The sequence below is a fragment of the Drosophila pseudoobscura genome, chromosome 2, assembly GCF_009870125.1.
Source record: "Drosophila pseudoobscura strain MV-25-SWS-2005 chromosome 2, UCI_Dpse_MV25, whole genome shotgun sequence".
Classification (NCBI taxonomy): domain Eukaryota; kingdom Metazoa; phylum Arthropoda; class Insecta; order Diptera; family Drosophilidae; genus Drosophila; species Drosophila pseudoobscura.
The window spans coordinates 31,771,245-31,795,230 of NC_046679.1; the positions used below are offsets into that span (position 1 = coordinate 31,771,245).

General features: G+C 49.8%; 1 protein-coding gene across 2 annotated transcripts; it reads left to right on the forward strand.

The window, feature by feature from the left end:
- Positions 1-9,410: 9,410 nt before the first annotated feature.
- LOC117185672 (uncharacterized) lies at positions 9,411-22,504 on the forward strand. 2 transcript variants are annotated; one of them, XM_033385962.1, is made up of 2 exons: positions 9,411-9,762; positions 21,134-22,504. In XM_033385962.1, the coding sequence occupies exon 2, from the start codon at positions 21,152-21,154 to the stop codon at positions 22,097-22,099; it is 948 nt and encodes a 315-aa protein (XP_033241853.1). In that variant the 5' UTR covers positions 9,411-9,762; positions 21,134-21,151; the 3' UTR covers positions 22,100-22,504. The 2 variants fall into 2 exon arrangements, with proteins under 2 accessions (XP_033241853.1, XP_033241852.1); XM_033385961.1 differs by lacking the exon at positions 9,411-9,762 and adding an exon at positions 15,319-21,065.
- The last annotated feature ends 1,482 nt before the right edge of the window (positions 22,505-23,986 follow it).

Here is a 23,986-nt window from a genome sequence, read left to right on the forward strand (position 1 = left end):
CAGGGCCAGCTCGTCGAACCAGGAGTCACCAACAGGACACAGCAGGAACCAAAGGACTTTGGCAGAGACAGCTCCGGCTCCACTGGATCAATCCCGGGTCAGCTCGTCGAACCAGGAGTCATCAACAGGACACAGCAGGAAACAGAGGACTTTGGCAGAGACAGCTGCGGCTCCACTGGATCAATCCAGGGCCAGCTCGTCGAACCAGGAGTCACCAACAGGACACAGCAGGAACCAAAGGACTTTGGCAGAGACAGCTCCGGCTCCACTGGATCAATCCAGGGCCAGCTCGTCGAACCAGGAGTCACCAACAGGACACGGCCGGAAACAGAGGACTTTGGCAGAGACAGCTTCGGCTCCACTGGATCAATCCAGGGCCAGCTCGTCGAACCAGGAGTCACCAACAGGACACAGCAGGAAACAGAGGACTTTGGCAGAGACAGCGACGGCTCCACTGGATCAATCCAGGGCCAGCTCGTCGAACCAGGAGTCACCAACAGGACACAGCAAAAAGCAGAAAACTTCGGCAGCTTCAGCGCCGCTGGACCAACTCAGGGCCAGCTCATCGAACCGGGAGTCAGCAACAGAACCCAGGAATCACCAGAATACTCCAGCAAAGATAGCTGCGGCCCCGCGGGACCACTCCAGGGCCAGCTCATCAAACCGGGAGTCACCACGGAGTAACCCAGCACGACAGACATCACGCCAGCCACGAACCCCGACACCACAGGAGGAGATCAGAGAGACCTCGACGACGGACTACCAACTGGAGCCAGTAACCGATGCCGAAATAGCCCGGGAACGAAACCCGCTTCGCCCAGCCGACTCGGATGACGACGAGAACGCGATCTTGGCCGCCATTACCGCCCTGGAACTGGAGGACCTATCGCCGTGGCAGCAAGAAAATACCCAGCAGGCATCACAGACGCAGAGCAGGACCTACAACCTACGCCGACGCGAATGGAGACCCACGATCGGGACGCTCGTGATGCTACGCCAACATCACCTGTCCAAAGCGGCGGACAACTTCGCTGCCAAACTGGCTCCCAAATATGAGGGGCCTTACAAAGTAATTAAATTTATTTCTCCCACCATAGCACGACTCCAGAAGCATCCGGGAAGACAATGACGAACGGCCGGACTAGCCGACCTCAAGGCCTACCACGACAACGAGCACACACTCACCAGCGAAGACAACGATGACGACGACCCCAGCACCAGGAAAACCGCGAGTTCATGAGGGCCACTTATGGTGGTGCGCTGCCATAATGTCCTCGCCCCGCAAGGGGCAACTGCGTGCACACGCAGTAAGATAGCTTAACTCCCCTTAAGGGATTAGAGTAAGAAATAGCCAGAAACTAGAAATGCACCGATCAGGGAAACCCAGGGCACAGGACACATCAGTGGCATAGGTCAGGTTCTAACCAAACAAGGTTTGGTCCGCCCACCAGATCCGACATGGACAACCCAAGGACGAGCGACGTACAGCCGTAGAGGCAGAGGATGGCACGGAGGGGCATCCTAGGGGTGCGTCGCCGCCCAGCTCAAGGCAACCACGGTCCACGACCAGCCAACCACAAGCAAGACACCACTCTCCGGACCCCGTAAGCAGAACCGGGCAACACCACGCGAGCAAACCAAAGGAGGACAGCGACCTGTCATTGGGCTTGGAAGAGGCAGATGCGGGCGGACTGCTCACAGCGTTCGACGAGATGCCCGAGCTAAACGCGCTGCAGGAGGAGCAGGAATGGCCAATCGCCCCAGTCGCCTGGCGGGTCAGCACGCCTGACCGTCGCATCCCGCAAAGCCTGCTGACGGGCGCGTCACGGGCACGGCCGGATCCGCAGCCTGGAATACCACGACGGCCAACGCTTCCGCGTATACATCAGTGGTGCTGATTCACTTGGTGCGCATTTCACCGCGCCCCACCGCGAAGTAGGAAGGGAGTGTGAAGGCATAAGCCTCCACAATACAGAGTATACACACACGAAATAGAGAACGCAACGAAGAGAACGGCTATACACACACGAAAGAGAGACGCAGACGACGGCCACGCAGCGAAGAGAGAACGCAACGAAGAGAACGGCTATACACAGAGGAAAGAGAGCGAAGCGGCAGAGAAGCCGCCGATCGGCCTTACGCCCACGCCGCCGAGGCCGACAGCCGAAGCTGCGCAGATAAGCCGACGTGACGAGGACCCGCCGCGGGATACCAGGACCCCAAAGGAGGGAAACAAGGGTGAGCCACCTCACGTATGTGAGCTCTGGGGGGGAACAGATCGGTGCAGTAGGCTGGCATAGACAGAACATTCCCGCAGTTTTTTTTACATATCCATGCACACATGTGGTTTAATATAAGTTTTTGGCGCTTATTTCCCCGCTGCAGGCGCGGGATTTGAAGTAGGGAAATGATCCGAAAATAATAAAGACACCAACCTCCACCCACCTGTCTCAGAACATTCGCCCGTAGGAGTCACTCACTCCCCCCTCCCCCTCTCTTCCCTTTTCCCGGGAGGCCCAGCGAAGTGGATGTGAGTCGTGGATCACGCGGCATTCACCAAGCTGGGTTTCTCCTCTCCTGTACCTTTTCCCCCGGGGGACCCGGCGATGCTGGATGTGAGTCGTGGATTCACGCGGCATTCGCAAAGCTGGGTTCCCTCTCCTACACCCTCGTCCTGGGGACCTGGCGACGCAGATGTGAGTCGTGGATCATGCGGCATCTGCTAAGCTGGGCTCCCCTCTCCCATACCCTTCCGATCCCTGATCCAAACCTCTTCTCCCGCCATACATGACCCGCAACGCACGTCTCTGCAGCTCCCACGCACGGCTTCACCCACGCCTCGTGGCCGGGCCAGGCCCGACCGTCCCACGATCCACCCCACAGGCGCGCTTTCGCCACTAGCGGCTCTCCCCTTAGGTCCTCACACAACAAATTTTGCTGTGGGGAAGGACCGGGCCCTGGACAGACTGAGAAGCTGTACCTCGGCCTGAGAACTTCCTGACAATAGTGAACCAGACTTACAGGGCAAGGGTCCCCGATTTAGGTTGTGAAGAAAACGCAGAGAACGAGACACCAGCGAAAACGGTGGGTCCACGAACGTTGGCGACGGCGGTCCCACGGTTCTATCATAGTATTGGGCCTTATCTACCGCAGCGGCGTCTACGTCTGCTCCAGCACGCATCACGCCCAGAAAGAAAACTCTTTGGGCGAAAACCACATGTACAAATACCCTAACATCATACGGCAAAAGCTTTTAAAGCAAGTGCCGCTTTAACACCACAAAAGGAGGGGGAACGTTGTGAGTTGCTGCGGACACCGCAACTCTACAGTTATACCCGATACTAAGTCAGTATGGCTTTCCTCCGGCAGACGCCGCTAATATTAAACGAAACGACAAAGAGTGCGTGCGAGAGAGACAGAAAATCAGTCTGAGCGTTGCGAAATTTTGAGATATACGTTTTATAGTGAGATCTGACAGGAGTGCGGATAATAGATTTGGTTACTCTAGCCTTAATAGTCTCTGAGATTTGTGGTTGCCCCAGATTTTCGTCCTTTGCGTGTGCGGAAGGGGGTGCGGCGAAATTTTGATACAAAACGGTCAAGGTCCGATCACAGGAGTGTGGATACCAAATTTGGCTGCTCTAGCTCTTATGGGTTCTGAGATCCTTGAACTCATATTTTGCAATTGGCAAAACCGACCATGAAACCTGTGTGTTAGAGTGAGACAGAGCGAGAAAGAGTGAAATTGTTTTCGTGATTCTGGCTATAATAATTATACGATCTGGTTCAGATTTTGGGAGATATAGTCATCTTCTACGATTCTGCGTTTTTAGTTTTCTTGTATCGTCGAATTTGTGTATGCCACAGATTTTCGCCCTTTGTGGGGGCGGAAGTGGGCGGGGCAAAGTTTTGAAATATTTTTTTAGCAGTGACATATCAAAGAAGTTTGGATCCAAAACATCGTTGCTCTAGCTCTTATAGTCTTTGAGCATTAGGCGCTGAAGGGGACGAACAGACGGACGGACGGACAGACAGACATGGCTCAATCGACTCGGCTATTGATGCTGATCAAGAATATATATACTTTATGGGGTCGGAAACGATTCCTTCTGGACGTTACACACATCCCTTTTTACCACAAATCTAATATACGGTATATTAAATACCCCAATACTCATTTTGAGTATCGGGTATAAAAATAATAATAATATAATGTTAAATTTACTTATACCATATTTTGTGTATTATTACTGGCATCTAAAATATTTGTAATTTCATAGTGATTATTAGCTAATGTTGAAATATTATCATATAATATAAATCTTTTGTCATCCTTATAATTTAGACTTATCTTATTTACAATTTCAGTATAAATTTTATGACCCCTTTTTCTAATAACTCTCTATTGTCCATAATAGGTTTTTTTATGTTTAATGCATTCAATATAATGAGTATGAGTTAATCGTTTCACTACTGATTTTTTTACGCCTTTAACCCTTTTTACGTTATAGTCAGTGTTATCATCTTTAGCAATTAAATATGAGTACGCTTTCGCTTTTAATCCTGTAAACGACGTCATTATTTTTCCTGCATTTTCGTCTTTCATTAATCCAAGCTCTTTGTTATTAGCGAGATTTATACCGAATCTGTTTGAGGCTAGGCAATTGGATGTATCAAAGCGATTAGGATTGTCTTTAATTAAATCATAAAAATCTTCTTCTGATGATATAATAAATGAATTAGCATCCATATCCATGTCTCGCTATACGTTGTCTAAGCCCTGCTGAGTTTTGTCTTGAATCATTATGTTTAACTAATGCAACCTCACGACGTTTTTCTACATTCTCCATTGTTTTGCCGTAAACGGCATTAACCATTAATTTATAAAAGTTTATCTCAAAGTCGTTGCTAGCTAATTTTCTAAGAGATGTATGGAGGTCAATATAAGGTTTAAGCCTACCGGACTGATTAAATGATAAAACCCGATATATTTTTTATAAAATCATACATTTCTCTATACACTACTCTGTAGCTGCTTCAATTGAATTATATACATAGTTCTTTTCATCAGTTAAGTCAGCTATTATTTTTGTCTGCTTTTCTCCTGGTGGAATCTTATTTTCGGGGAAAAAAGGTAAACTATTATGATTATTATGAATATCATCAGGATACCGCGCATCTACTTCTAAAATATATCCTACATCACTAGATGCCGATATGCTATGAACTTTAAAAGATAAAATTTTATCGTTACTTTGAAATTTAAAATTAGAAAATGGAAGGAGTTGACTCATAGCCCTTATATGGAATAAGTTGTTGGCGTCACTATATGAAAGGAAATTTATGGGTTCGGTAGTCTTAAATTTAATATTTAAATATTTTTTATTTTCTGTCGCAATCCGTTCAGTACATTGGGTCAACCCTCTACGAACAGCAGTTTTTAAGAAACTATAAATGTCAGGATCACTAGGTTAGGTTAGGTTGAGGCGGCTGCCGGGCTCGCTCGGAACCCGTCACTCTTAGGCCGGTTTCGGCCCGTTGTGATACCGCATAGGATCATTCCTTCCTGCGTTGTGAGACTTCCTGTCAGCAATTATCCCATCCAGATGCTCTCACAAAGTTCGCTATCCTCCTGGGACATAGTTTGGACATCTCTGAGATGTCGTGTAGAAAGGCTGATCCCAGGTGCTGTAGCCTTCTTCTGCTGAGAGCTGGGCAGGAGCAGAACAGATGTTCCACTGTCTCCTCCTCTTCCTCGTCTCTACAGCTGCGACAAAAATCGTTATGTGTCCCGTGAGGGAACGTATGACTACGCTGCACCTTTTCCTGCTTAACTTGAGGATCTCGGAGGTGTGCTTCATGTCCATGGTCGGCCATGTTTGCCGAGTTGTGCGACATCGTGGCACTGTTTGCCACACATCGTTTGTTAGTCGCTTGTATTGCTCCCTTATAATGAGCTTACAGGTGGGCATTGGCGCACAGATATCCTCCTTGTCTTGGAGAAGGGGGATTGTAGTGCCAGGTCTGGCCAGCTTGTCCGCTATACAGTTGCCCTCGATGTCCCGGTGGCCCGGGACCCAAATCAGCAGTCTGCCACGGTGGCCGAGTTCGAGGAAATCGCGCTTAGCGATTTGATCGCAGCCTGGCTGTCGCTATAAATGTTTAGCTTGGTTGCCGTGACGGCAGCCGCTTGTAGGCAGTCTAGAGCATCCCTGATTGCTATGACTTCCACTTGAAAGACACTGTAATGATCTAGGAGCCTGAAGGAATGCCTTATGTTCAGCTGTTCAGAGTAGATTCCCCCTCCGACTCTGTCGTCCAGCTTTGATCCATCTGTGAAGATGTTTATGGCCCCATCTGGGCCTGGGAGTCCCTCGTCTCTGTGAGGGATGATTGTGTCAAAGGGAGTGACTGTGTACTCTCTTGGAACTTGGTAGTCTGTTTTCGACGGGACGGTACTGCTATTATTTAATATGGCTGAGTGACCTATGCACTGTGTCACCCATTGATCTGAGTCTCTTAGACGTATTGATGCTGCTTCTGCCCGTTCCTTTCCTGCGAGGTCAAGGCTCTGTAGGCATAGGATTGCATTTAGCGCATCATTTGGGGTGGTGCGAAGACCTCCGCTAATACATAGGGCGGCAGTCCGCTGGAACTTGCCCAGTTGCTTAGTGATCGCCCTTTTTGATAGGGCCGGCCACCACACCGTAACTCCGTAGAGTAGTATTGGTCTAACTATAGCTTGATATATCCATTGGACTATGCTTGGGATCATACCGCATCTTAGCCCAATAGCTTTTTTGCATGTGTAGAGTGCAGTCATTGCCTTCTTCACTCTGTCTTTGACATTCAGGTTCCAGCTAAGCTTCTTGTCAATTACCAACCCTAAGTAACTGGCACTGTCGCTAAAGGAGAGCCTGCATCCTTGTAGTATTGGACGGTTGAGGGGCGGGACCTTGTATTTATTTGTGAATAGTACGAGTTCCGTTTTTGAGGGATTTACTCCCAGACCGCGCGATTCTGTCCAATCCGACAGTTGCACTAGCTTTGCGGTACAGTGTTTGGGGGTATTTCCCCGAGAAGATAATCGCAACGTCGTCCGCAAAGGCCACGACTTTGCAGCCCCCCCCTTCTAGGTCACATAGAATCTTGTTGACTGCTATGTTCCACAGAAGAGGAGACAGGACACCACCTTGCGGGGTGCCTCTGTTGACATACCTTGACTGGGCGGACGATCCCATCGATGATGTCACCGTCCTGCAAGTGTGCAATTGATCAATGAGCATCACCAAGTGACGGTCCACCCCCAGGTCAGTCAGGGCTTCTATAATGGCGCCCGGTACAACGTTGTTGAAAGCTCCCTCAATATCGAGAAAGGCTATGAGTGAGTACTCTTTGTGATGCAGAGATTTCTCTACCGCTGAGATCACTTCATGAAGAGCCGTTTCCGTGGATTTTCTTTTCCGGTAGGCATGCTGTGCGCCTGACACCAACTGAGGGTGTATAGTTGTCCTCAGTTGCAGCCCGACGAGTCTCTCAAAGGTTTTGAGGAGGAAGGACGATAGGCTGATTGGTCTAAAGTCTTTTGCAGCTGAGTGCGAGGCTTTCCCAGCTTTGGGAATGAAGACTATCTTTGCCTTAAGCCATGTTCGTGGGATTGTACCCACAGCCAGTATCTTCCTGAAGATACCTTGTAGCCAGTTGATGGCCGTATCCCCGGCATTCTGAAGTTGGGCCGGGATTACCTGGTCTGGGCCTGGCGATTTGAACGGGTTGAAGCTGTTATTGCCCAGCTTATGTTACGTTTTGTGAGGATGTGATCCATCGAGGGTACCGGTCCCTCTCCTGGAAGATGTACCGTCTCGATGGTTGTGCACCCTGGAAAATGTGTGTCTAGTAGAATGTGCAGGGACTCCTCACTGGAGTTAGTCCACGTGGCGTCATTCCTTTTAAGATACCCTACCGAGGGGTTAGTTTTTGAGAGAATCTTGCGAAGCCTTGCGGCCTCTGACGTTTCCTCAATTTCCGAGCAAAATTATTGCCAAGAGGCCCTTGCTTTCCTTGTTTCCTTTTTATATAGTGACAGACTGATTTTGTAGTCTGCCCAGTGGCTCTCCTCGTTCGCGCTTTTGGCCCTGTTGAAGAGGGTCCTGCAGCTTTTACGTAAGATGTCTATTTGTTTTGACCACCAGGGGTGTTTCTTTTTCCCCCTAGGTTTGCTAGAGGGGCATGCTGCCGCGAAGGCTTTGTTGCATGCTTTTGTTAACCTATTCACTAGGCGATCTAGGTCGTCTTTTGTGTCGGGGCATGATGGTGCTTTGGAGGGGAGTAAGTCCTCCAGGGCTGAGCTATATTTTTCCCAGTTGGCTTTCCTGGGATTAATATAGTCCTTAGGTTTCGGACACTCGAGGGATAGTGTGGTCTCGATGTATCTGTGGTCAGAGAAAGAGTGGTCATCAAGGACTTGCCAACTCTTGACTATGTCTAACAGGTTGGGAGACACTAAGGTGATGGGGTCGTTGGGCCGATTACAAATAAATAGATTTGAGTTAAGGATGAAGCTGAAAAATGACTCACCCCTTACATTTGTGTTCGAGCTCCCCCATCGAGTGTGGTGAGCGTTTGCGAACAAGGTCGTTGGGAGGATCGTTTCCCTCATGGGCCATGTAGGACGACATCAGCCTTAGATGTGTCCCTTTCAGCTCTAGGCTTGCCGCCGTGTTGTCGCTATCGGTATAATTATGGAGCAGAAAGATATTAAGGTGCTTTCTGGCGAGAATGCAGGTGCGGGTTTTACCTTCATGTTAAGATACAATTATCTTGTAATCCTTCGACCCTAGTCCACAAACCTTGTCTCCCATTATCCAAGGTTCCTGGATCAGGGCTACGTCTGCTCCGCTCTCTTCGAGGCGGAGTATAAGAGCAGCGGATGCTGCTTTACAGTGGTGGAGATTGATCTGAAGGAGCCTCAAGGACATCCTTAGTGGTCTCCACCACTGTAATGTCGGCATCTGGATCGTCCTCGACTTCCTCGTCGCAACCCATCGCCTCGAAGTCGCATCTCAGCGTGCCATCGGTGGAGTAGCCCTCTGGGTCTATCTCTGTGTGATCGGGTGCTTCGATCTCCGAGGCAGCGTCGTGCTCGACTGGCTTGTCGACAGGACGTGCCTCGGCCGCTGCATCCGACTTGTAGACCTTTACGGTCACAGAGCTGAACCCAAAATTGAGCTCGCCTTTGGCAGCCTCAATCGGGGCCAGCGACTCTTTGTTGAGGACGACCACCGCCTGGTTTGTGGGGCCCTGTGTCGTCTCAACTTTGACCACCTTCCAATCCGCTGTTGGGAGGTGGGGGTTGCATCTTTGCAACATTTTTAGGATGCGCTCCGGCTCCTTCATGGGACTCGGCTCGGATCCACAATCCACGATCCACACGGCGCTCACGGCAGCACAAAGGCAGCATAAAGCATAGAGCATAAGGCATAGAGAGTTAGTTACGTTTTCACCCCCGCTTCAACCTGTCGACATACCGCGCGAATACCGAATCAATACATGAACAATATATATATACATATACACACAACGAAACCCATCGGCCTTTCCTTTCTGTGACGACTGCTAGGAGGGTTACTGGAACATACACCTCGCCGTTGGATAATTGATCCTCGATCCGCTCCACTACAAACATTGGTCCTTCGAGCCGGATCTTCGCCTTCCCCATAAGGAGAAGCTCACCCCAGCCAGCATCGGCGGATCGCTCCAAGTGTAAGATAAGTACAACCCTTCGATTGTGCCCAACACCAGTGCAGTGATTTTGTGCGAGTTTCCCATCCCAGTCCGAGTGCCCGCGGCATACATATGTACATATATGCCTTTCTCGCTCTAGCTCCAAATTAAACCATACTTCGTTCTGCCAACGGTTGTGGCCTCCTATTTCTCCAAAGGTTTAATTTGATCCGAGCTAGCTCCTGCGTTCCTCCTCCGATCCAGTGCCCACATTAATATATACATAGCTGTCTGTAAATCATATTCCTACCGCTCCCAGCTACCAGCTGAGCTTTCGCTGCTGACAACTGCACATGCACACCAACATACATACATATGTACATATATTGGACGTTGACATGCAATGACTGCATCTAACAAGAGGCGATGCAATTACTGCACCGTCAAGTGGCCCGTGTGACACCAGCAGAAGGCTGTTACGCGCGGATCCCAGGCAAAACGCAGCCCTCCTCCCGCCCAACCGACCGAGGGGCGCTGCCGCATGACGCGCGGTGCGTAGCCGAACCAAACGCGAGCATGCAAGAAAGATAGATATTAGACTAACCTTCGAGGAAAATTAGCACTAAACTTATTAAGAAATTAAGCATGCAATAAAATACAAAATACAAATACCACTACAATTACTAATTACTAGAAAGGTGTGTAAGGATTAGTAATTTAATAAGAGGAAGAGAATTAGTGGAGGATATAATATGGTAGAGGGAATTATAGTCCGAGCATAAGACCCTAAACGGTTCATGCAAGGAATAATTCGATCTACAAAGTGGAAGGAACAACGGTATAAAGTTTCTAGTCAGTCTAATAGGAATCGTGAAGTTTATGCGGCTCAACAGATCAGGGCTGTCTATGTCACCCCTGATCAAGTTGTGCATAAATATCACACCAAGCATTTTTCTACGGTTAACTAAGGATGGGAGGTTTACTAATAATAGTCTACTAGAGTAAGATGGGAGTCTTACACCCGCATCCCAGTTAAGGCCCCGCAGAGCAAAGAGTAAAAAGTTTTTCTGTACTGATTCTATACGGTCCTGGTGTACTTTGTACTGAGGGCACCATACACAGGAGCCGTATTCTAAGATCGGACGAACAAGCGAGGTATAGAGAGTCTTTGTTATATAGGGGTCGTCAAATTCCTTTGACCACCTCTTTATAAACCCAAGCACGCCCATGGCCTTATTTACCATGGTAGAAATGTGTTCGGAAAACTTTAACTTGGGATCTAACATAACACCCAGATCATCCACCAGGGTAATTCTCTCAAGAGAACCCCCAAATAGGGTGTAGGGAGCCAACAAAGGGTTAGAACGATGAAATGTCATAACTTTGCATTTCGAGGCATTAAGGTGTAACAAGTTTGCACAACACCATGACTGAAAGCTATTGAGATCGGATTGCAAGCGAGAATGAAATGAAATGTCCTTGTACTGGACACAGAGTTTAACATCATCCGCATACATAAGTACTCGAGAGTATGTTATTACTGAAGGCAAGTCATTAATAAAGAGTGTGAAGAGTAAGGGGCCTAGATGGCTGCCCTGTGGTACTCCCGAAGAAACCTTTACTGGTAATGAGAGGGAGTTTTTGAAGAGGACTCTTTGAGACCTAGAACAAAGATAGCTAGAAATCCATCTCAGGAGGTTGGGCGGAAACCCTAAAAGGTCAAGTTTATGTGCTAAAAGGGAATGGTTTACAGAGTCGAATGCTTTACTAAAGTCGGTGTAAATAACATCCGTCTGTAAGTTACCTTGAAAGCCTTTAATAATGAAAGAGGTAAACTCTAACAAGTTCGTGGTGGTTGATCGCCGCCTTATAAATCCATGCTGAGTTGGAGATATAAGTGACTTGCAGAGATGTTGCAAGTGCGGAGTTAAAACCTTCTCAAACAATTTGGGAATAGCGGATAACTTTGCTATACCTCTATAATTTTTTACATCAGACTTACTACCTTTTTTATGGAGAGGAATTATAAACGATTCCTTCCAGATTGGGGGGAAGCAAGATGAATCAATGGACATGGTGAATAGTTTAAGCAATGGTCCACACAGAGCCTCGGCGCAGTACCTGAGTACACAACCTGGAACCCCGTCTGGACCCGGTGAAAACACCGGCTTAACTAGTCGAAGATCTTGAAGTAGGGAATACTCATTTAACAAGGGACTGAAAATGCCGTTCGACCTCGGTAATCCGTATGGGTACGGTTGACCAGAGTAGCGTTCCTCAGAATAGGTAGTTTGGAAAAACTGGGCAAAAAGATCGGCAATTGCCTGATCATTATTTGCCGACGTATTACAAAATGATAGCGAGGATGGGTGTGCGGACGTTCTACGCTTACTGTTTACGAAGCAGTAAAACTGTTTAGGGTCCTGAGAAAAACGTATCCTGCAACGAGATAGGTAGTTCTTATAGCATTGAGCATTAAGAACTGAAAAGTTTGACCGAGCTATTACATAACGAGAGTGAGAAGTAGGAGAACCCACTTCTTGAAATTTTTTATAAAGTCTTGATTTTAAGTTTTTTAGACTGGATAACTCTTTGGTAAACCAAGGGGGTTTTCCAGATCTAATCGGACAAGAAAGCGGGACACAAGAATCAAAAAATGTGCCAAGAGCATTGTAAAAAATGTTTGTGGCTTTTGTGACATCAGTGCACAAGTACAAAGCGGACCAATCAAAATCCCTAATTAGGTTATTAAGCTTCGCAAACTCGGCTTTACGAAAGCAGCGGACACGTTCAGGTAGTCTACTCGACCGATCCAATACAGTTGGTCCTATGTCTAGCGACACCTCGAAAGTAGGGTGGTAGGCGTCTTCAGGTATAGTGAGCGGAAGGGCTCGGGTTAACAACACTATGGTCGGATCCGATACAAAGCATAGATCAAGCAATCGACCCAAGGAATTTTTCACATGATTGACTTGAGACAAGGACAGGTCAAGCAAGCCGTCAACAAAGTCATGTCGTGACATGGGCACTAGAATACTAGACTCGTTTACCGAAGACCAAACAGTTCCTGGCAAGTTGAAGTCACCAAGAACTATCATACGATCTTTATCAGATAGCGAGGAAGCAACAGCGGTTAAAGCGGACAAGTGCTGCTCATAAATTGAAATATCCGAAGAAGGTGGGATATACGAGCAAGTAATGAATATAGCGAAAGCGGGAAGAATCAGTTTTACACACAGGAATTCCAGTTCCTGTTGAACTTGGACTGTGAAGTGTTCTGACGTGAAGTAAGAGTCCACTGCAATTAGAACCCCTCCTGCACGTCGAGACGAACGGTCCTTTCTAAAAGTTGTGTACCGACCTGCCAAAACCTCGGAACTAAGAATGTCCGGCTTTAACCAGGTTTCAGTAAACACAATAACGTGGGAAGCAAATGCAACACTATCCCGGAAAAGAATGCTGAGCTTACTACGCAAGCCTCTTACATTCTGATACGTTACTAAAAGAGAAGTTAGTTTTTTGCAAAGGTTGGAGCAAGACGGGAAGTTGAGGAAGAGGAAGTTGAGGTTGAGGGTGGCACGCTGGAAAGATTTGGAAGCGATATGGGGGGCCTATTCTTCTTCTTAGCCTTAAACTCCTTCACCACCAAATGCTCCGGCCAAAATTTGGTGGAGCAAATGGTGTCAAATTGAGTTGGGGAGATGCTTATCTTAAACGACGCTATCTCCCTGGCATAAGAGAAGTTAAATTTCTCCACCTTTAAACCCACGGCTTTTATTTTGCTTTGAATGAAAGCAGTTACATCATTAGATGTGAGGTCAGGGGCCAGCCGTGAAACAAAAACTTGTCGTTTTGGTGGGACTCCCACCAGTGGTTTAGTCACCGCAGGTCTAGTACCTGTGGTGGCAATATCCGGAGGTCCGGAACGTCTATTTACTGGTGGGATCGGGATAGACGGGACAACTAGTGAACTTGCGGACACCACGGACACGGACGCAGCAGACGTACTTGGCTGCACATTCTCCGAGGCGATGAATTCGGCTACCGAATCTGCATCGCCAGCAGCTTTCGTTGCCTTTGGAGTGGCAAACGAGATCAACTGCTGTACACTTGGAGTGGTCGGAGTCAATTTTTCGGCGGCGCACGGCTGAGTGACGGTTGGCACTTGCAGGTCCCGCGGAGTGACCTTTTTGCGCCTCGGAGACTCATTCAGCAGTTTTAAACCGCTAAACTGAGCCTCCATGGCTAGGAGCCGATCGTATTGGTTTTTAAAACCAACGGTCAGCTCCTTAAAGCCACTCCGCGTCTGCCTCATGAAAGCCACCATGTCTTTCTCCACCGCACGGCATGCCTCGCAACTGTAATGCAAGCCATTACGTTTGGCTATGGCATCGCTCACGAGGCCAGAAAATCCCGCGCATTTTGCGTGGACTACGCTGTCGCAGAGCCAGCAGGGGACATTTGGCTGATCGTGAGTGATCTGCTTCTTGCAGGTTTTTTTAGCGCAGACCACAGCGAATTCCATTTTTTTTTTATTATTCAAATATTTTATTAAAATCAAAAAAATTAAAAATTTCCAAAACAAATTGGTATCAGACCAATGTGCCAGACAACGCTCAAAGCGGAATTGGTAAGAAAAAAAGAGAGCAGAGTGGAGAGCGGTTATAGCGAGAGCTACTAGATAGAGAGCGCTATTGCTCAGAAAGTTGAAAGAGCGAGAGAGAAAGAACAGTTATTGAGGTTGAGGTGATAGCGAGAGAGTGATAAGACAACAAAAGCTACCAGACGAGAGCGGACTGCAATGCAATACTCACTCACTGCAACAACACAACACAAGCCGACGCCGAAAAATAAAAAGTTAAATAATATTTTAACACAAATCAAAAGGCATGCACTCGCGTAAAAGAATAGGTTTCCAGATTGTTGTCTGGTTAGAAAGTATATTTAGAATTTAATTAGGAAAACTCCGGCTGTTTATTCGAAACAAAAGGAAAAATGCGGAGCGCAAAACAAAAACACGTCTGATCACTACGAAAGAGAACGAAGTTTTGTATGTGTAAGCAACGCAATCCAAGCGGCTGGCAACAAACAAAAAGACATATTCTTGCAATTAATTTGGTGTTCATTCCGTGCATGCTCAACGGGTTACAGTTCTTTCGTTTGTTTTAAAGAATATAGAATAACAAATCACAAATCACAACCAATCTTTATTTAACTCATTATATTGCCAATAAAAATAAAACACGACTCCATACATATCATCTTACATATGCGCACGCATTTTCAACTAACAACTCTTGCACATCTGTATATACATACATATATTGTATTACCTCATAAAACGGTTACTCCGTTTTTTTTTTACCCGTTGTTTCAATCTCGTCAAAAGGGGGGGTCGTTAATCCAAGCCACGGTACCTAGCACTTACACCCATACACACACACACATACAAGCAACAGCAGCGACGCATTCTGTTCATTTTTCCTTTCGCTTTCGCTTCTCCACCGTTTGCTTGCGTTGTTGTTGGTGGGAGAATATTTTTCGGTGCCGCGCTTGACCGTAACGGAACGCCAAGTGACGCGCTACACTGCTTTTCAAGGGTATATTGTTTTGAACATTCGTTTTGTAACCGACTCTATATAGGGGGACCTTGTGCATCAATATCATTGCTCATCCATTAGTCGCTCTTGGTTGGACATTTTTTTTTTTTGTATTTGATCGTAGTATTTTATATTTATATTCCGGCCACGGAGCCCGACTTCTACTATATAAATACTCGCGATAAATTCCGCCAAGGCCACATATCCACGGTTCGTCGTTCAAAACTTCCACTTCTCCATTCCGCTCACCTGCTTTGCGACTCTGATACGCGTTATCGCAAATCCATCAGCCAACCATGCCCACTGGTGATAAGAAATCTCGCAAGAAGTTTAAGCGGGTGAGTTCGCTGAGTTTAACCCATCCACCCAGCTCCAACGGCTCAATCGCTACGCCCACATCTTCCCGTCCGTCCCCAACTGAGCGAGGTCCGACCACGTCCAGGGCTCACGCACCACATGCCTTTGAGGCCTTGTTGCTCCCCTCGGTCGTCCCTCGCACGGTTCCGAGCACTATGGCCCAATCGGCCGCCAGTTCCGCACGGTCTAAGTTTGCCTTGGCTGCAAGCAGACTGACACGCTTCGACCAGAAGCTCAGCGCTCCAGATGCTAGCACACCAACCCGCTCGCTCTCCCAAGTCCATCGAGATCAACTCCGAAGCCTGTGGGCGAAGGTGGACGCGGAGTTCGAGGCCTGTGTGGAGGCGATAACGGAAGTAGATCCAGAGGGGGTAGCTGACGTCCAGGGGATGTACGATGACTGCTACGCGGTCTACGCGCAATGCCTTGCCGAACTGAACGATCAGCTCGAACCCCCGACTGTCCCTCACACGCCTCAACTGGCCGTTCAAGTGCCGACGTCCGGCGGTTGCCGTCTTCCTCCATGTGACACTGAAGTTTTCAGTGGGGACTATCAGCAGTGGCCCACGTTCCGAGACCTGTTCACCGCCATATATATAGAGAACCATAGGTTGGCTCCAGTAGAAAAACTGTTCCACCTCAACAAAAAAACAAGCGGTGAGGCCCACGACATAGTGGCACAGGCTCCACTCACGAACGAAGGGTTCGCGTCCGCATGGAGCGCCCTCCGTGAGCGTTTCCAGAACAAGAGGCTGATACTCAAAGCCCAGCTGAAGATCCTTTTCAGTCTGCCCCAAATCCGCACCGAGTCAGCTGCAGCGCTAAAAGAGCTTCAGAGGGCCGTCCACAAGTGCCTTACGACACTCAACCACTCCGAAGTCTCCACAGACAGCATTTTCGCTGACGGAGTGTTAGTGTACCTCATATCCGCGAAGTTGCCGAAAACGACTTTGGAGCTTTGGGAGCAGTCCGTGACCCACAAGTCCGAAATTCCCACCTGGCACGCTATGGACAAGTTCCTGGCGGAGCGGTACCTGTCTCTCGAGGTGACCGAGGACGGCCATCCAGGCATGGAGACTCAGGCTCACTCCAGGGCGAGTCTACCCATGTCAGAGAGGTCAAAGGGCAATCCCAACCCTTTCCGTTCCCAAGAGAGCCCTGTTGCAAGGCGGGTTCACTCTTTCGGAACAACTGTGGATCCGAAGCGGAGAGCGTGTGATCTTTGCTCCAAAGAGAACCATCCGATCCGGGTGTGCCCTCAATTCCTTCAGATGAGACCTGATGCTCGCTCCAGCTATATTAAGCAAAAAATGCTTTGCTTAAACTGTTTCGCAAGAGGGCACCAGATTCGTGAATGCCAAAGCGCCCACAACTGCAACACGTGTGGAGACCGGCATCATACGCTGCTGCACCGTGGCACTCCAGTTTCCAGCCAATCCGCGCCCAATTCCGTACCACTTCCGACTCCTGCCGAAGCTCAGCCTAGCGTTCAGAACTATTTCGCCTCCGGCAAGAGGGCGGTACTCCTAGGCACGGCTATTATTAATATTTGCCACTTGGGGACAAATTTTCGCGCCCGCGCTCTAATCGACCCGGGCTCCGAGGCGACGTTCATTACGGAACGTCTCTTCCAGATCATTAAGTTGCCATTCCGACTCGCCCAGGCACAGGTCTCGGGCCTCAATCAGACAATATCCGCTCAGTCCAAGAAACTCTGCCATTTTTCCATCCGTTCCCCGACTAAGCCGGGCTTACAATTGGACGCCACAGCCTATGTCCTGCCGGAACTATCAGGCAGCCTTCCCTCCCATCCGATCCCGCAACACTCGTTGCGAGACTTGCCAAACCTGCCATGGGCAGACCCGACATTTTACGAAAGCTCACAAATAGATGTCCTGATTGGTGCCGACATCCTTCCATCCATCCTCTTGAGCGGCTCACAGACGAACATCTGTGGATCTCTCCTCGGACAGGAAACCATTTTCGGGTGGGTTCTTACAGGCCCAGTGCCAAACACGGTACAAGGCCGGGTCGCATCCTTCTCCACGCAAATTTCCACCGAGCTAGAGACTCCGTTGGACAAGCTCCTCACAAAGTTTTGGGAGGTGGAGGACATTCCTACTAAAATAGAAAGCGAATCGGATTCGTACTGCGAAAGAAATTTCCTCCGAACTACGTCAAGAACGCCAAGCGGGAAATACGTCGTCACGTTACCGTTTCGCGACCCAGATCATCCCGGATCAGATCTGGGGTATTCAAGGGCAGCCGCGCTGGCCCAGTTCCTAAGAAACGAAAATCGCTTGAAAAGAAACGGTCCCCTACAAGAGCAGTACGACACCGTAATCCAAGAATACCTAGAGCTTGAACATATGACAGAAGTTCCTCCGACTCATGGGTCCTCAACCTACTACCTTCCGCACCACGCTGTCTTCAAGCCTGAGAGCACTACCACGAAGGTCCGCGTGGTATTTAACGCATCCAGCCCGTCGACCAACGGTGTGAGTTTGAATGATCTTCTGCACGCCGGCCCGGTCCTCCAATCTGACTTGACCCTCCAGATCCTGAAGTGGCGCTATTTCCGGTACGTTTTCCACGCGGACATCACCAAGATGTATCGCCAAATTTGGGTTGACCCGAAACACACCCCTTTCCAGCGAATATTATTTCGAAACAAGGAGGGACTCATCCGCGACTATGAACTTAAGACCGTAACCTTCGGAGTCAATTGCGCTCCTTTTCTTGCCATCCGAGTGTTGCAACAGCTAGCAAGCGACGTCCAGTCCAGATTTCCGAAAGCAAGTCGCATTATCCAATCATTCATGTATGTCGACGATGTCCTAGCCGGAGCGGATTCTACCGATGAGGCTCGACTAACGATCCGCGAGTTGCAGGCCGCACTTAGCTCTGCAGGTTTTCCGCTGCGGAAGTGGACTTCAAACCACAAAGCTATTCTGGCAGGAATTCCGAGTGCTCATCGTCTCCACACAGATTTTCTGGAGATGGAGGAAGAGAGCACGGCTAAGACTCTCGGGATTCGCTGGAAAGCGACTTCAGACGAGTTTTTTTTTGTCCCTCCCGAGTTGGCGCCTGAGTCGTCATACACCAAGCGAGCAGTTCTGTCCCAGATCGCAAGGCTGTTCGACCCCGCGGGGTGGTTGGCCCCATTCATTGTTCGGTCCAAGATCTTCATGCAAGAAATCTGGTTGCAGGACCTGGGATGGGACGATGAGCTTCCAAGCGAGATGCGCCAGCGCTGGCAAAGTTTCCTGCGGAGCTACTCCGCTCTCGACCAAATCCATATTCCAAGATGGGTCGGCTCCCGGCCAGCAGTAAAAGTCGAACATCATGGGTTCTGCGATGCATCCGAGAGGGCTTACGGTGCCGCCATCTACGTCCGCATTGAGGTTGACCGTTTGGTCGAGGTGCAGCTTCTCACAGCGAAAACGCGAGTCGCACCCGTGAAAACCGTGTCGCTCCCCCGGTTAGAGCTTTGCGGGGCAGTGCTTTTGTCCGAAATGGCGGCGGCTATCCTGCCGAATATGCCAACAGCAAGTACGAGCTGCTATTGCTGGACCGATTCCACCATAGTCCTCGCCTGGCTGGCAAAGCCCGCGTGTCACTGGACCACGTTCGTGGCCAACCGAGTGACTAGGATATCTCAAGCGACCGATATTGAGAAGTGGTGCCACGTTCCATCCGAACAGAACCCCGCGGACTTAGCCAGCAGAGGCGTGCCGTTACAGGAGTTGGTGGAGAACCAACTCTGGTGGCACGGACCAACTTGGCTGCAGAAGGGCCGAGATCAATGGCCGGCACCAGTTAATAACTCCCCCGTTATGACCTTAGAGCAGCGAACTGTAAAAGCCCATTTCGCACTCAACCCAGCCGAAGACTTCCTCGAACGATTCTCCAATCTGGAGAGAGCTCTACGAGTCCGTGCATATATCCTGCGCTTCACCAAGCGCTGCCGGAAGTTAGCCACCGCGCAAAAGGGCCATCTTACGAGCGGCGAAATTACCGAAGCTGAAAAAACTCTTATCCTAGAGACGCAGCGTAGAGAATACCCCGAGGAGTACCGCTGCCTAAGCGGTAAGCGGCCAACGCCAAGGTCAAGTTCTATCCTGAACATGAACCCTTTCCTAGACCGCCATGGGTTGATCAGAGCATGCGGCCGTGTCGCAGGCTCTGAAGTGCTAAGATACGACGAACGACATCCGATCATTCTCCCATATAATTGTCAATTGTCTCGCCTTCTCGCGCAATTTACACACCGGATAACTCTTCATGGCGGCAACCAATTGATGGTGCGCCTCATTCGATCAAAGTATTGGATTCCAAAGGTTCAAAGGCTTATGAAGGGGGTTGTGAACTCCTGCAAGGTCTGCGTTATTCACAAAAGAAGGTTGCAAACCCAAATGATGGGAGATCTCCCAACCGAGCGGTCGTCCTTTTCCAGACCGTTTACGCATACAGGGATTGATTACGCGGGTCCTTTCGAAATACGGAACTATACAGGGAGAGCATGTCTGATCACGAAGGGGTATGTGTGCGTATTCGTGTGTTTTTCCACAAAGGCGATACATTTAGAACCCACGTCCGACCTCACCACCGAAAAATTTCTCGCCGCCTTCGCTCGTTTCGTCGCAAGGCGCGTATGTCCACAGCGTATCCATTCAGATAATGGAAAAACTTTCGTTGGTGCAGCAACCCTGCTTTCCAGTGACTTCCTTGACGCGTTTAAGGACTCGGTGACTGATGCGTATAGCCATCAGCGGGTTTCGTGGCGCTTCATCCCACCAGGAGCTCCACATATGGGAGGCCTATGGGAAGCCGGAGTGAAGAGTTTCAAAACTCTCTTCTACAAGGCCACGTCCACTCGGAGGTATACGTTTGAAGAGCTTTCTACGCTGCTCGCGAAGATTGAAGCGTGCCTCAATTCCAGGCCGCTCTCACCGATGTCCGATGATCCGACGGAGCTGCTAGCCCTCACTCCCGGGCACTTCCTTATTGGGGGGCCCTTAATGAGTACGGCCGAGCCCGAAATAAAGGGGAACCTTAATTCGATCATCAATCGGTGGCAGCATTTGAAGGCCCTCAACCAACAGTTCTGTCAAAGGTGGAAGGAGGAATACCTCAAGGAGCTCCACAAACGGACTAAGTGGCAGACGCCGACGCCAAATCTGCAGGTTGGCGATATGGTAGTCATCAAGGAGGATAACCTGCCGTCCAACGAATGGCGGCTCGGAAGGATAACTTCCGTGTATCCCGGTGCCGACGACAGGGTCCGTGTGGTGGATATCCTTACTGCCCGCGGTACCCTCAAAAGACCGATTGTCAAGGTCGTTCTCCTGCCAGTAGAACCCCGTAGTTCCATCCAACAATAACGTGAATGTGCACTTGTCCCATTCACAGCTCCGTACTAATACTTCTTCGACTTCTCTATTCCATCCTAGTTCCATCCTCATCCAGACATGGCCCCACGGATCCGCGCCAGCCGCACCACGGAGAGCCGGCGTGATCGAGGGATCAACACGTACCGTTGCCGGGTCTGCCGAGGAATTCATCCGCTACGGACCTGTCACCATTTCCTTCGCCTGAGCCCTGAGAAGAGACTCCGAGCTGTCCTCATTAACAAATATTGCGGGAACTGCCTGGCCCACCAACACTCCGGCCAGGATTGTCGCAGTGGCGGGCTGTGCCGGGTGTGTGGAAAAAACCACCACACTCTACTCCACATACCCTCGTCGCGTCGTCCAGTCCGCTCGGCCTCAGGAGCATCGTCGCCATCTACAGCGCCCCACGTCAAACGCCGACCTCGGCGTCCAGCCCGCTCAGCCTCGGCTGCATCGTCGCCATCCACGTCGGCCCACGCCGACCGCCGCCCGCGTCTCCCCGTGAGCCGCCCCGTGGCAGGGCCCCCGGCACCATCCGTCGACTCACTTCTACAACATCGAAGCCTCATCCTACTCCCGACGGCGCTGGTGGTCTTGGATACGGGTTCCAAAAACTTCGAGACGGCGGCGCTCATCGACCCATGCACGCCGGTGAGCTGTATTGACGACTCCTTGGCCAGCGCCTTCAAGTTGCCCACCACTTGTGTGGGGGACGAGAAAGTGTGTACGGCGGTGATCCGCGCCAAAATGGGCGACTTCCAGTTGGAGACGATGCTCAAGGTCGAGCCCCGTGTGCGCATCCGCACGCCTATCCGACAGCTGAGCGATTCCGTGCGGGCGCGTTTCGGTGACCTGAGGCTTGCCGATGAACAATTCCATCGACCGGCGACAATCTCGCTCATCTTGGGAGCAGATGTCTACCCGAAGGTGATCCAGCCCGGGTTCCTTGCGCGTGAGGACGGCCTGCCGGTGGCCCAGAGCACCGTTTTTGGATGGATCGTGTCGGGGGCGTGCACCCAGCCATAGGCCACCCCATTATACTTTGCAATCCTGCAAGGGGGGGGGAGGATGTTCAGGCCAGCAATGGACAGTTTCCGGGCACTGTGTCGGCTCCGCGCGCCTCGGTCCCGGCTCGCGCTCGCGCGCTCGGAGGGGCGCTCGGATCCACAATCCACGATCCACACGGCGCTCACGGCAGCACAAAGGCAGCATAAAGCATAGAGCATAAGGCATAGAGAGTTAGTTACGTTTTCACCCCCGCTTCAACCTGTCGACATACCGCGCGAATACCGAATCAATACATGAACAATATATATATACATATACACACAACGAAACCCATCGGCCTTTCCTTTCTGTGACGACTGCTAGGAGGGTTACTGGAACATACACCTCGCCGTTGGATAATTGATCCTCGATCCGCTCCACTACAAACAGGGGGTTCAGGCTGCTTTTCCAGCAGCTCGAAGCAGCGGTCGGCCAGTGCCGCTTCCACCCACTTCCACTGGTTTCTATGTATCCGGGAGTCCGCGCTGCCTTTGTCCAGGACGCCAATCAGCGTCCTTTCTCTGGCAATCTGCGCTAATGATGTGCTAGGCAGCACTCTGCCACTCCGGGCTTCGGTGTCGGCCCCGGAGTCTCTTGCGAGCGCTGCCTTTTTTGCTGAGGGGCTTCCTTCTTCGGTGCTTCCTTGCCAAAGTTCGGCAGCACCTTCGAGGCCCACTCAACCTTCTTTATCCATTTGTCCGTCGGGCTGGACATCTGGCTTGCGTTCTGCCGACGGAGTATATTGCCAGCACTCCTTCTATCGGCATATGTAAAAGATTTGGCTTGGACACTAGTAGATGGTGATTCATCACCAGCCACTTTACCAGCAGGCAGAGCAGCCGCAGGATTGCATAGCCACTCTGCCAAGGTATCGGTTTTGGGAGCCAATTCACCACCCACCCCGACACCGGGATGGGACCCCTTTGGGCTCTCCCTAGCATCTTCCGCCGCGCAGGTTTTCACTGTTAGTTTGCGGGTTGGGCCAGGCCTTTGGGCCGCTGCCTTCCCCTGTTCGGGATTGCTCCCTGTTGGCATTTGGGGAGTGCCAGACTCATTTTGTTTGTTTTTAAATTCTTCCATTCTTTTCCCACGAGCTGCAGAGAAGGGGTACGGTCCGTCCGGGCAGAGATCCACGTTGCCCGGATAAGGCATACTTAGAACAGGGGACTGCCAAGTCCCTGAGCTCTCCGTTAACGACTGGGCTAGTTTTATATACCGGGCCCCCAGCCAGACTGACTCTCGTACGGCTCAGCTAGGCCCCCTTTGAGCCACCTCACGAGCTCATCACACCAGATCAGATCAGGATCAGGATCACTAACAAGTTCTTATTTTACCGTTGTGTATTTTAACATTGCATCCCATGAAAATGAAGGAGCAGTAACATAATTAATGGGGTCTAAAATGTACACTCGGGAACAAAGACTCCCAAAATTCTCAAATACATCAGCAAGAATTAAAACATCGCTTTCCAAATATAATTTTAAATAATCTCTGATACATTTGCAATTAAAGAATCAAGAATCCGTTCTCTTTCGTAGTGATCAGACGTGTTTTTGTTTTGCGCTCCGCATTTTTCCTTTTGTTTCGAATAAACAACCGGAGTTTTCCTAACTAAATTCTAAATATACTTTCTAACCAGACAACAATCTGGAAACCTATTCATTTACGCGAGTGCATGCCTTTTGATTTGTGTTAAAATATTATTTAACTTTTTATTTTTCGGCGTCGGCTTGTGTTGTGTTGTGTTGTTGCAGTGAGTGAGTATTGCATTGCAGTCCGCTCTCGTCTGGTAGCTTTTGTTGTCTTATCACTCTCTCGCTATCACCTCAACCTCAATAACTGTTCTTTCTCTCTCGCTCTTTCAAC